The sequence below is a fragment of the Microtus oregoni genome, unplaced genomic scaffold, assembly GCF_018167655.1.
Source record: "Microtus oregoni isolate MIOR12 unplaced genomic scaffold, Mior012 000060F_ref0000265, whole genome shotgun sequence".
In the NCBI taxonomy this organism is placed as follows: domain Eukaryota; kingdom Metazoa; phylum Chordata; class Mammalia; order Rodentia; family Cricetidae; genus Microtus; species Microtus oregoni.
In genome coordinates this window covers 4,570,019-4,581,913 of record NW_024543870.1, presented here as the reverse complement: position 1 = coordinate 4,581,913, position 11,895 = coordinate 4,570,019, and the positions used below count along the sequence as shown (strand labels likewise).

Below are 11,895 nucleotides of genomic sequence, written 5' to 3'. Positions count from 1 at the left end.
ATCCGAACTCCCCGGTCACCCTGCCCAGAGCTGCGGCCCAGGCCTCGCCTCCTTCTGATCTTTTTCAATAAAATCAAGGGTTGCTCATTTCATTTTTGCTTCCAGGGCTCATACCCAGGGAAAGTAGGAAGTTGTTATCACCTAGGAAAAGCTGGCAGCACTGGCACGGGCCTGTAATCCCAGCACTCTGGAGAAGATGACAGCCCAGCCTGGGCTACAGCGAGGGGGGGGGGGGGGGGGACCCTGCCTAAAAGAAAGAGGGGAACAACGAGGGACACGGAAGAAGTACAGCGTGGCGTGGTCCCTCAGGGTCTTCATACCAAACATGGAACTAGGGCTGCAGGCTTCCAGGCAAAAGTGCTTGCTTCTGGAAGCTTGATGACCTGGAGCAACATCCTGGGGAACCACGTAGTGGAAAGAGAGAAAGACCTCTCTCTATACGTGGACCATGTTACACTCCGCGCGCGCACACACACACACACACACACACACATACACACACACATACACACACACATACACACACACATACACACACACATACACACACACATACACACACACATACACACACACATACACACACACATACACACACACACATACACACACACACACACACACACATTTTCTAATGTTTTTATGCTGTACATCTTGATGCATTCCCTTAATCCCAGCATTCAGGAAACAGAGGTCAGATATCTGTGAGTTCAAAGCTACCCTGGTCTACAGAGTGAATTCCAGGCTAGCCAGGGATAGGTAGTGAAACCCTGTCACCAAAAAAAAGGAAAGGAAAGAAAGGAAGGAAGGAAGGAAGGAAGGGTTAAGATGGAGCCAAGCTTTGTATTTTTGTTTTGTTTTTAAATAAAGAGCTTTCCCTTCGATTTTTTTTTTTTAAATCTCATTTGGAAGAGAGCAACACCTTAGCACACTGGACAGTAATTTTCCGATTTAGGAAGTTTTACAAATTCCAGACAATTGGATAAAGCAGGCTCAGTATTGAGGTAGGGGAATGTCTAACTTCCCCTTCAGGGAAGGCTGACTGAATAGGGTAGTCTAGATATCTACTTGATGAATTGGTGGGTAGATGGATAACCAACAAATCGTATATAGTTCATTAGTGATCGTCTAGGTGTGGCAAGTATCTGGTATTTATTGTAAAAGTCAACTTTTAGGCTGTTGGTTTTCATACTAAAAGGAGACTCAGGAGATATATCAACAGATTTGGCAAATCTCCGCTGTGTATTAGCCGTGAGATTGGAACAAAATGCTCAATAGTCAACTTCCTGTCTGCTGTGACTGAATTCTCAGGGATAAAACGCTTTTCTGGCCCTGATGAAGGCCATCAGATCAAGAGCAGACTTCCTAGAGGTGGGATCAGAAATGCAAGCTACCTTTTGCAAAGTCAGGCATGGGCTGTTGGAACCTTCTGTCGAGTTCAGGTGACCCTCCGCTGTGTCCTGAGGCAGCCAAGTTGTGTGACCGACGCATAAAGACGACCCAGCAGTCCTTTTATGCAAGACAGCACTCCCCCCCACTCCCCAAAGCCCTTCGAGGGCCTCCCCCAAAGTATCCTGAGAACAGCAGCGAACCAACAATCAGTTTCTTCCAAGAATGCCGGCCACGGCTGTGGCTGCCAAACCCGTGGGGGCCTTAAAATCCTTCTGCGCCTAGAAATAACAGCCATATTTCGACTAGTACACCCCCACCGTGGACTGTGGGCATTTAGTATCAATTTCTTGGCCCAACTTTTTAATATTTTTTTAAAATACTCAATTTTAGGACCCACAACTATGTAATCTTTCTGTTTTCTCGCTATGACCAAATGGCTCAATTTATCATTTAAAAATCAAGCCATCAGTCGGAGGAGGCAGTGATCGGGAGGCGAGATCAGATCATCAAGTGGAGGCCATAGAATTTTCAGTGTCTCCTAAATATCTAGAAATGACCACCATGATGCCAGTTTTATTTCAGGAAACGCGGGCCTGACTGCTGAAGGAGGAAGACACCTTTAGTGAATGAGGGCTTAGCGGGGTGAAGCGGCGGGGTATGCTATGCTAGCCCTAGTACAATCAGCGGTGTACCCGGCACCGGGAACACGCTCCAGGCTGGCAGAAGGCAGCTGGCCGCCAGAGGGGGCGGAGCCTCGCGGAGTCCTGCCTTGGACCTTTGTGACGTAGGACAATGCCTGCCACGCGTCCGAATTCGGTCCTACGGGGGAGCCACACTCCCTTGGACACACTACAGGGCTCACACTAGGCCGGAGGGTCCTGCTTTAGGAACCATGCATTTCCTAGTCAGACTAGCGGTTTTCCTCAGCCTGTGTGGCTGTTCCAACGCTCAGGGACAAACGAAAGAAGACACAGAGGAAGTGAAAATAGAGGTTCTGCATCGTCCAGAAAACTGCTCCAAAACAAGCAGGAAAGGAGACTTGCTAAATGCCCATTACGACGGCTACTTGGCTAAAGATGGCTCCAAATTCTACTGCAGGTAGGAGATGCTCCGTGCAGTTCAAGCTCAGTCGATACACTCCATGCCACCAGCCAGAAGCCAACTGATGCTTCTGTTTTAAGGGTTTTTGTTTGTGTTTTGGGTTTTCTGTTTTGATTGTTTTTTTTTAACAGTAAATTAAGTCAATATGCCAATTTAGATTAGAAGATAGTACCTAAAAAAACTGAATGCTTTTAATTGTTGAAAATGTTAGCTTGGTAAATTGACGGCAGACCCACTACATCGCGGGCATCCTACTGACCACCGCCACTGTCCTTGGGACCCCTACAGCTAAATCAAGGCTACTCGAAAGGATAGTCATACTTTGTTTACCCAGAGCTGAATTCTCTTTCCAAACAGAATGTATTAGAAGCTAGCGCATTTTGTTCTGGTCTTCAGGGGGTCATTTTCTGGCAGAATCCCTGGAGATTTCACCCACTTGGCTCTCCCATCTCTATTAGGGTCTGATTGGGTACCCTTTCTTTAGCTGTGCCTTCCAAAGACAGGGCACCCTCCAAAGACAGGCCTGGAGAAAGCAATTCTTTCCAATTTAGAGGGAAACTTATTCTTTCTATTTAGAAGAGAAATTTAACGAGATGTTACTTTCAGTCCTTAAAATGAAATCTGGAGCTCAGCCTGCCTCTTCGGTTTTGGGAAGAAACCCAGAGAAATTAAATGAGTTTTGTTCAAGCCATGCAGCTAGTTAGAGGCAGGAGACCCGTTTAAAACTTTGACTATTGGGTAGTTTTTGTTTTTTTGGGTTTTTTTTATTTATTAATTTATTTAACTTTATTATGTTCGTTGGTGTGAAGGTGTCAGATCTCGTGGAACTACATTTTCAGACAGTTGTGAGCTGCCATGTGGGTGCTGGGAATCGAACCCGGGTCCTCTGGAAGAGCAGTCAGTGCTCTTAACCGCTGAGCCATCTCTCCAGCCCCTATTGGGTAGTTTTTGTAAGGATGACAGTAGGACAGAAATTGAATGACTTCCAGCGATCCTTTCTGCTAACACCACAAAGGACGGACTTACGGAAGAATGCGAACACGGGAACAGAGACTCCAATTTTAAATAAAAACCAAACTTTCTTTCATGACCTCTGCTCATTTAAGTACCAAGTATGGTTTCTTGCAGTCGGACACAAGATGAAGGCCACCCGAAATGGTTTGTTCTTGGCGTTGGGCATGTCATAAAGGGGCTAGACATCGCAATGATGGACATGTGCCCTGGAGAGAAGAGAAAAGTGATTATACCTCCCTCGTTTGCTTATGGAAAAGAAGGTTACGGTAAGAACCTTTGCCTGCTCCCCTTGTTTGAAACCCCTGTCAACGCCCCCTATTTGGACTCTCTAATACCTAATTAGCAGTCGGTTTCCAAAGGGCGATTTTGGCATCCCCCTGTCTCCTGGTAGAGTCATGGCATCTTTGAAGCCGTTGACTGAGTCTTGAAGAGGTAATCCCCCTTGCCCCTGTTTCTCAGCAGAAGACTGCTGCCCCAAGTGAGATCAAGGAGAGTGAGTGCTTCGAGCTAGTCAGACCTGACATTCCCAAAGAGATGGTTCCAGATCGCTATAGCTTCATGCTCACTGCCTTCTGTCAATCATTTGCTCCTATCAGAATAGTTCCTAGGGCCTGGTGTGTGACTCGTGGTGGGAGAGGGCTTGCCCCCACCACCTGATTTCATCCTGGCACTGCACTACAAAAGAAAAAGAAAAAAGACAGCCTCCCACGGCATCATACTTTTATAAGCAGTGTGTGTGTGTGTGTGTGTGTGTGTGTGTGTGTGTGTACATGCATAGGAGCCTGAGAAAGAAAGAAAATTGAAGATAATTTAAATGCAATACTATCTTCAAAAAGTGGTGAGTTGTTTTTTTTCTAAACAAAACAATGTAGGTCAAGTTTGCCCTTCAGTCTCTTTCCTCAGTTCCTGAGTTGTCTCGTCAACATCCCGCTTACCCTCAGAGTATCCACATCCATCTTCAATGGGCCTAGACCCATTATCCTACAGCAAATGGCTAATTTATCATTTACCAAAACTGGTTTATGCTTGGGTAAGAAGGACTGCCCAGCTTCCCAAACTACCAACAAACTATATCCTTTCTGCAGGGAAATAGACATTCTCACTGCCTTTGAGGAGTCTCCAGTAAACATCTAAGCAATCTCACTGACACATTTATTTTACTTATAAGAAAAGTGAGGCCTGAAAAAATACATACTTTGGACTGTGGTTACCTGTTGCTATACCTGTATTACAATAGCTTAAAGAAATTTACCAAAATCTTCTTGATTATGTGTAGCTCTAGCTGGTCTGGAACTCACTCTGTAGACCAGGCTGGCCTCGAACTCACAGAGCTCCTCTTGCCTCTACCTCCCAAGTGCTGAAATTAAAGGTGTGCACCACTGTCACCTGGCTATTACATAAGCTTTTTAAAAATATTTTTATTAATTCTTTTCTTTGAGAGTTTTATGTAGGTACACAATATATTTTGATAACATTCACCCCCACACTGTTTTCCCCTAATTCCTCTAAGATCCACTCCACTTCACCTCTTTACTCCCTCCCAACTGTCAGTCATTCACACAACACACACACTCACTCACACACACAGTGAGAGAGAGATCTCCTGCCGGATTAAATTTGTGTTGTCCAAATACTCATGGTTGTGGGACCATCCACTGCAGCATGGTCAACCTACCGGGGACAGAGAATTGACTCTCCCTCCCCAGAACCCATCAGCTGTCCATAGCTCCTCAGTTAGGGGTAAGGGCAGGAACGCTAGCATGTTGACTGGCTGGCTCTTTACAGGTCTTGCTCACTATGAGCTTCACGTACGTGTCTATTAAAACATAACAGTAGTTATGACTTCATTTTAGGTGATGCTTGAAGAAGCTTTTCTTCTGGCAAAATGTCCTTGACTCGTGTCACGGAACACCCCTGCATGTCTTGAAGTGCATGTGGCTTTCTAGAGCTTTAATTAACGGTCTCTGTGGTATGTATATATTCTTTGCATTAACTCCTACCTCTTCTCTCTACCTCTATAAATGTAATTCTATTGCAATGCACATCTATCTCCTTTTTTTAGCTTTAATATTTTTTGTAGAAAAAACCTAATTAGCAACATTTTCTGCATTTATCATAGACTTGTTTAGGAACTTCCCATGCATCTGTGGTACTTTTTTCTTGGGAAATTTGAGTGTGGGCTTCGAGGAGCTCAGTGGTGTGGGTTAGCTCACTTGCCTCTCAGGCTCTGCTTCCAGCAGCAGCAGCAGAATAACACAGGGAACTTGTGCTTCGAGTCTGTCTTAATTACTGTCATTTTTCTGTCCTTCAAAGTCAGGTATTTTGTAGAATATTAGGTCGGGACTTTGACAACAGGCGCCTGCTGGTGGGCAGATTCTTCTGTGTTCCAGCTTTGGAAAGTGCACTGCTTTGGGCTTTAACTTCTGCCTTTTCCTGTTTGGGTGATAGAAGTATTTTAGCAAGAATCATCTACTTAACCATTAAAGACATTGCTGTTTCTTTTGCTGAACAAACTTAGCTACTTTCAAAGACTTTCATTTAGCAGATACATGTGTATATGTCCTATATCACATGACCTATAAGGCCCTGGAAACATACTCAGCTACTTACTGCATCTTGGCAACCCTATGAAATATTAATCTGATATAGCCTCATCTTGCTAAATTCACCAGCTGCATCAGCTAACAGATAAACTTTATTAAAACTATTCAATTTCATTTAAAAATATTTATTATTAGAAATATCTGTGTAAAACTGCTTCTGGACTTTTGTTACTGCATTTAACTTTTTCCTGTCTATAAATTTTAAAAGCTAGTTGATATTTGTTTTACTTATGCTCCTGGATTACTTTATAAAATCATTTTCTTAGAGATTATACTTTGGAATCTCTTTTTCTTCTTCTTCTTCTTTTTTTTTTTGTTTTCCTATTTTGTTTTGTTTGATTGGTTGTTGGTTTTCTGAGCCAGATTTTTCTGTGTAACCTTGACTGTCCTGGAACTCACTCTATAGACCAGGCTGGCCTCAAATAGAGATCTGCCTGCCTCTGCCTCCTGGGAGCCGGGATTAAAGGTGTGTGCCACCACCACCCAGCTCTCTGCCTAATTTCATTTATTTATATACGGACAAAGCATGAACCTCAGCGGGTCAGAGGTCAGAGGACAGTTTGTGGGAGGCGTCAGTTCTATCTTTGCACCGTCTGGGTTCCAGGTATTGAACTCAGGTCATCAGGCTTGGCAGCAGGTGCCACTGAGTCTGTTCACCAGCCCAACTTTGGTGGGTTTCTTCCCACCATACATTTCTTCCCTATACCATGTCTCTGTCTATATCATCATATAGGATGATCAAGATATAGTAACAAAATCTTTATTTATTGTAACTTAACCAGGAAACTGGTCCAGAAGGGCCTTTGGACTGACCTAGTTTCAAATATACGGGGGGGGGGGGGGGGGGGGGGGGTTCCCAAAATGTTTTTATAAAAAGGGGACAAAATAGATAAAACCTGAAATTTTTTATACTAAACTTAATAGTTTGAAAGCAGTACTTCTAAGCTCTAAAACCCTGATACTCATGTGACCACTGAATGAATCTCTGAAAGCCATTTTTCAGTAAGTCAAACTGTTAAAATTTAAACCCTTAGCAGAAGGCAAGATCCCACCCAACGCAACACTGATGTTTGAGATTGAACTTTACGCTGTGACCAAAGGACCACGGAGCATTGAAACGTTTAAGCAGATAGACACGGACAACGACAGGCAACTCTCTAAAGCCGAGGTAATTCAAACTTCGGGTGTGCAGTTTGAGCTGTTTTTCCATTATAAGTCAAAGGCACTTGTGTCGAAGATACTCCTTAGTGTTCGCTAGTGTTGACTCTGATTGCTTTAGTAGAGCTGCTTGCTGGAAATTCCGACCTCAGAGAAGAAAATGTCCTTTCCCTTTTCTCTGTATATAGGAAGGCCAAGAAAGTCCTAGTGTGAGGCCTCATGATGCAGGCCGGTAGCCTCAGTTATTCCCAAGCCCGACATAAGAAAATAATACCGCAAAGGACAGCCTGGGCTACAAAGAATTCAAGGGTATTCTGGGTAACTTACTAACACACTGTCTCAAAAAGTGCAAAAGGGTCTGGGCATATGGCTCATTAGTAGAGTTCTTGCCCGAATATCCATAAGGCCCTGGTTTCAATTACTAGTACTGGCAAATCAATCAATCAAGAAAAATCCCAAGCTACCCATGGCTCTTCCGGCAGCTACACTAGAGAGACAGACTTCTTTCCAACAGTACTGTATGGACTTGTCCCTCTGGACTCTGATGTAGATGAGATTATGTAGAGCTAGCAAGACTTTGAACTGAGTAGGCTAAGAAATTGGTAATCATCAGCTAAAAGTCCACCTCCTATAGATCAACTAATGAATATTTGTAATAATGATACGTGTTCTTCACACTTTCTTGGTCCCAGATACCATTCTAAGCACATAAGTGCGTGAATGCATCTAGTCTTCAGGAAAGCGTAGGTGACAATCCCTTCTGTCCTCTCTTGTAGATGGGGAGATGCTAGGGAGCATGTTGAGTACTTAGCTGCGATGACAAACCCGGGATTGCAGCCCGGCTGTCTGGCTCTGTGCTTTGAGTCTTGGGTACTCCCTACCTTCCAGGTACCACCATCTTGAATGTTTCAGGGAAGCCCACAGTGCCTTGTCTAGTCCCACAGTCTACGCTTAACTTGGCCGTCTTCCTCCTTCGTTCAGAGGTGATTAGAAACATAACATCACCTTGGTAGGTAATGAGGCGGGGGGGGGGGGCCTTGATTTCAAATAGTTCATTTTCTATTTCAGGCACTTCAGGGTTGAGATAAGGTCTCATTCTAGTCCCAAGCTGTACTGGAACTGTGATTTGTATAGGCTGGTCTTGAACTCGTGGGAATTCTCCTACCTCTTCCAAGGGCTAGAATTACAAGAACAAGCCCTAGCTGCTAAGCCTTTGCTTCTTTTCCTATTTTCTTTCTTTTTGGGGGAGAGGATTGGATTTAGAACAAGGTCATTCTAGGCAAGCACTAGCCCCTAAGCTACATCTCCATCTCCAGTCTCCATTCTCCATTCTTCTTCCTCTCCCCCTCCAACCCTCTTGCCACACAACTCTAGTTCCTCCTCCAGGAGCCTCATAAATAATAAGTCCTTCCTTGAGGCTCCTCCACTGGCCAGGAGGGAGAGAGGCCTATCTGCCAGGTGGCTCACCTTGCTTTTTCCTTTTCTGATAAAGACCACAGCCAAAAGCAACTCAGGGAAGAAAGGCCTTATTGGGCTTTCATATCCTAAGTCTTAGTCCCTTGAGTGAAGCCAGGGCAGGGACCTGAAGGCTGGAACTGAAGCAGAGACAACAGGGGAATACTGCTTACTGGCTTCATCCCAATGGCTTGCTCTACCTGCTGTGTGCTACACCCCAGGACTACTGCCCACTGTGAGCTGAGCCCTCCCACGTCAATCATTAATCAAGAAAATACCCCACAGACTTGCTCCAGGCCAGCCTGATGGAGGCAGTTCCTCAACTGAGGTTTCCTCTTCCCGGGTGACTCTAGTTTCTGCCAGCACACACCAGGCCTTCACAGGGTCTCTAGAGGGGAACTGTCTTCAGTGTTACTTCTCCTGACTCCTCACCGCCCTACCAGCAGCAAAGGGGTCACATGGCACCCTGGGAAGCAGCCTGTGCACATGCTGTCCATGGCTTACTTCAGCCACACCCGGAGGTTCCTTCTGGACTATGAACGCCCCTAGACATTAGGGTGTCTCCAGTTCTTTTCTGGGAAATAAAAGTAGAGGCGATCCAAAATACACTCAGCTTCACTACAGTTTCCCAGGCATCTTGCTGGGTCTCAGCTACACTGTCCCTGGATGGGTAAGAATGCTTTTTTGCCCAGTTATAACAATTTAGTTATCGTCTGTTGACGTGGACCCTGATGTCACAGTCCTATGGTATAGACACTTCTCTCCTTTGACAGATGGTATTCCTAGTGTTCAGAAGGTTGGATGCTTTGTTGCAGACCATGTAGTAGATACATTTGGAAGCCCAGATCTGAAACATGAACTAACAGAAACTTCCTTTCTTAATTGATTGTTTCTTCAGGTTAAGTAAGGTGGGAGTGGGGTATAGTATTAAATTACAAAATGAAAGGAGTGTAGAGCCCATCACTGACACAAATTAAAGTCTTGGGGCTGGAGAGATGGCTCAGCAATTGAGTGCTCCCTGCTCTTGACAGAGGACCAGAGTTACCTCCCACATCTGCTTGCATCAGACCAGTCACTCCAGCTCCAGGGGTTCTGATGCCCTCTTCTGGTCTCTCTGGGTGCTGCAGGCACAAAAGCATTAATAAAATAATCTAAGAAAAATTAGAAGCTGTGTTCTTGCCCACCGCCTTGTATCTTTACACACACCGTATAGAAAAAGAGTAGCTTTTGAACGCCATAATTAGTTATGAAAAGATAGTTTTGATTTGGAAAATGCAGAATGTTTGAGGCTGTTTAAAACGCTTTATACTTACATAGGATTGCTAAGTCTCAGCCGAAAGGGGAAAAAATGTTCCTCCCTTCATATTGGATCAGAGTCATGTCTGAGAACCTGCTGCAAGGCCCACTAATTCAACTCCACCTTTCAAAACTTGCCTCTCTTGCCTCTCAAATGGCCCAGACTTGCAGAACATTGTCTCCAGCTCGGTAGACTATGCTTTCCTTAGCATAAATCAGCATTTTCCTAGGGAAAAACAGTTGTCACGTAGATATCTTTAAATTATGCGGTGTACACATTTTAAGAAGCAAAACCAAGTTGACCATAGTGATGTCTAGCCATAGTCCCAGCTTCTAAGGGAGCTGAAGAATGGATTGGGCATATAAATTGAGACCAGCCTGGACAACACAGTGAGAGATGGTGTTGTCTCGAAATAAGGGAATGGGGGTGGGTGGGGAGTTTTGTTTTGCTTTTTTTTTTAAACTTAGCTTAACTCGGTATAAATAGCACCATTTCAGCATGAAACCTCCAGCATCAGTGAGGTGTGCTTTTAGTTAGGATCGCCCAAGTCTGGTGTGTGACTTACACTTACAGGCACACGTCTCAGGTTACCATAGCCACCCGCAGACGTTGCATGTGGCTAATAGGACAGCGCTTCACTGCATGCTTGCTTAGAGAAATGTCCGGTGCTGCAAACACAAGCAGGCAACACTGGAGAATGTCTGAAGATTAGCTTGATGATGCAGTAGATTCATTAGTTCCAGAGACAAAAACACTAATGAGATTTTATCAAATAATAGGAGTCCATAAGACTGTGCTCGCCTTTCCTAAAATGAACAGTGGATTATTAGAAAGTATTTCGTTTCAGGAAGTAATATATAGTAATACAGATTGGTGTGGCTAGTGCTACCAATCTACAACCCCAGGGACAGCTAATTTGAACACCCATTTCTCTTCAGAAATCGCTTCAAAAGTTAAAAACGAAAAAATTCCTGGGCTGAGCCTGGTGGCTCATGCCTTTAATCCCAGCTCTTGGGAAGCAGAAGCGAGCAGATCTCTGTGAGTTCAAGGTCAGCCTGGTCTACACAGTGAGTTCCAGGCTAGCCAGGGCTACACAGTGAGTTCCAGGCTAGCCAGGGCTACAATAGTGAGTTCCAGGCCAGTCAGACCTTGTTTCAAAGGTGTCTCCAAACCAAACCTTAAAATGTTTTTTTCTTTCTTTCTTTTTTTTTTTTTTTTTTTTGGTCTTTTGAAAGCGGGTTTCTCTGTGTAACAGCCCTAACTGTCCTGGAACTAGCTCCGTAGACCAGGCTGGCCTCAAACTTAGAGCCTACCTCTGTTTCCCGAGCGCTGGGATTAAAGGCGTGCACCACCATCACCCAGCTGAAATACCTTTAAAAATATTAAAGGGCTGGCAGGATTTCCAGGTGACTATAGCTCTTGCTCTAAGCCTGGTGACCTAAGTTCAGTCCCCAGGATTCCACATGGTGGAAAGAGAGAACCAACGTCCATCAGTTGTCCTCCGACCGCCATGCGTCCGCCGTGGTCCTCGAGTGCTCCCCTGTAAGCCATCAGATAAATGACTTAAAATTGTTCTATCACTCGATATGCTTATTCATTACTATAATCATTTCTCAAAGTTACCAGACATTTGTGCAGGTTTCGTTATTAACAACATTCTCGTCTGGCCCTCCAGATCGAGCTTTACTTGCAGAAGGACTTTGAGAAAGATGAAAAGCCCCGGGACAAGTCCTATCAGAAGGCAGTTTTGGAAGATATCTTTAAGAAAAATGACCACAACGGAGATGGCTTCATTTCTCCCAAGGAATACAATGTGCACCAACACGATGAGCTATAAATTTTACTTCTTTGTTAGTAAATTACTGCACTTTGCTT

At 44.5% G+C, this 11,895-nt stretch overlaps 1 protein-coding gene across 3 annotated transcripts; it reads left to right on the top strand.

Moving 5' to 3' along the window:
* Window positions 1-2,182: 2,182 nt before the first annotated feature.
* On the top strand, window positions 2,183-11,895 carry Fkbp7 (FKBP prolyl isomerase 7). Of its 3 annotated transcripts, none has more exons than XM_041639841.1 (4): window positions 2,183-2,490; window positions 3,622-3,773; window positions 7,148-7,278; window positions 11,696-11,895. In XM_041639841.1, exons 1-4 carry the CDS (start codon window positions 2,285-2,287, stop codon window positions 11,855-11,857), a joined length of 651 nt encoding a protein of 216 aa, XP_041495775.1. In that variant the 5' UTR covers window positions 2,183-2,284; the 3' UTR covers window positions 11,858-11,895. The 3 variants fall into 3 exon arrangements, with proteins under 3 accessions (XP_041495775.1, XP_041495774.1, XP_041495776.1); XM_041639840.1 differs by having other exon boundaries at window positions 7,145-7,278; XM_041639842.1 differs by lacking the exons at window positions 2,183-2,490; window positions 3,622-3,773 and adding an exon at window positions 5,366-5,476 and having other exon boundaries at window positions 7,145-7,278.

What these genes read in the sequence shown, in the direction of transcription:
- Fkbp7 (XM_041639840.1), top strand. Translation starts at nt 2,285, where the DNA reads ATGCATTTCCTAGTCAGACTAGCGGTTTTCCTCAGCCTGTGTGGCTGT. An exon ending in GGCTCCAAATTCTACTGCAG is followed by an intron (nt 2,491 to 3,621) that starts GTAGGAGATGCT and finishes GGTTTCTTGCAG; the next exon opens with TCGGACACAAGATGAAGGCC. An exon ending in GGCAACTCTCTAAAGCCGAG is followed by an intron (nt 7,279 to 11,695) that starts GTAATTCAAACT and finishes CTGGCCCTCCAG; the next exon opens with ATCGAGCTTTACTTGCAGAA.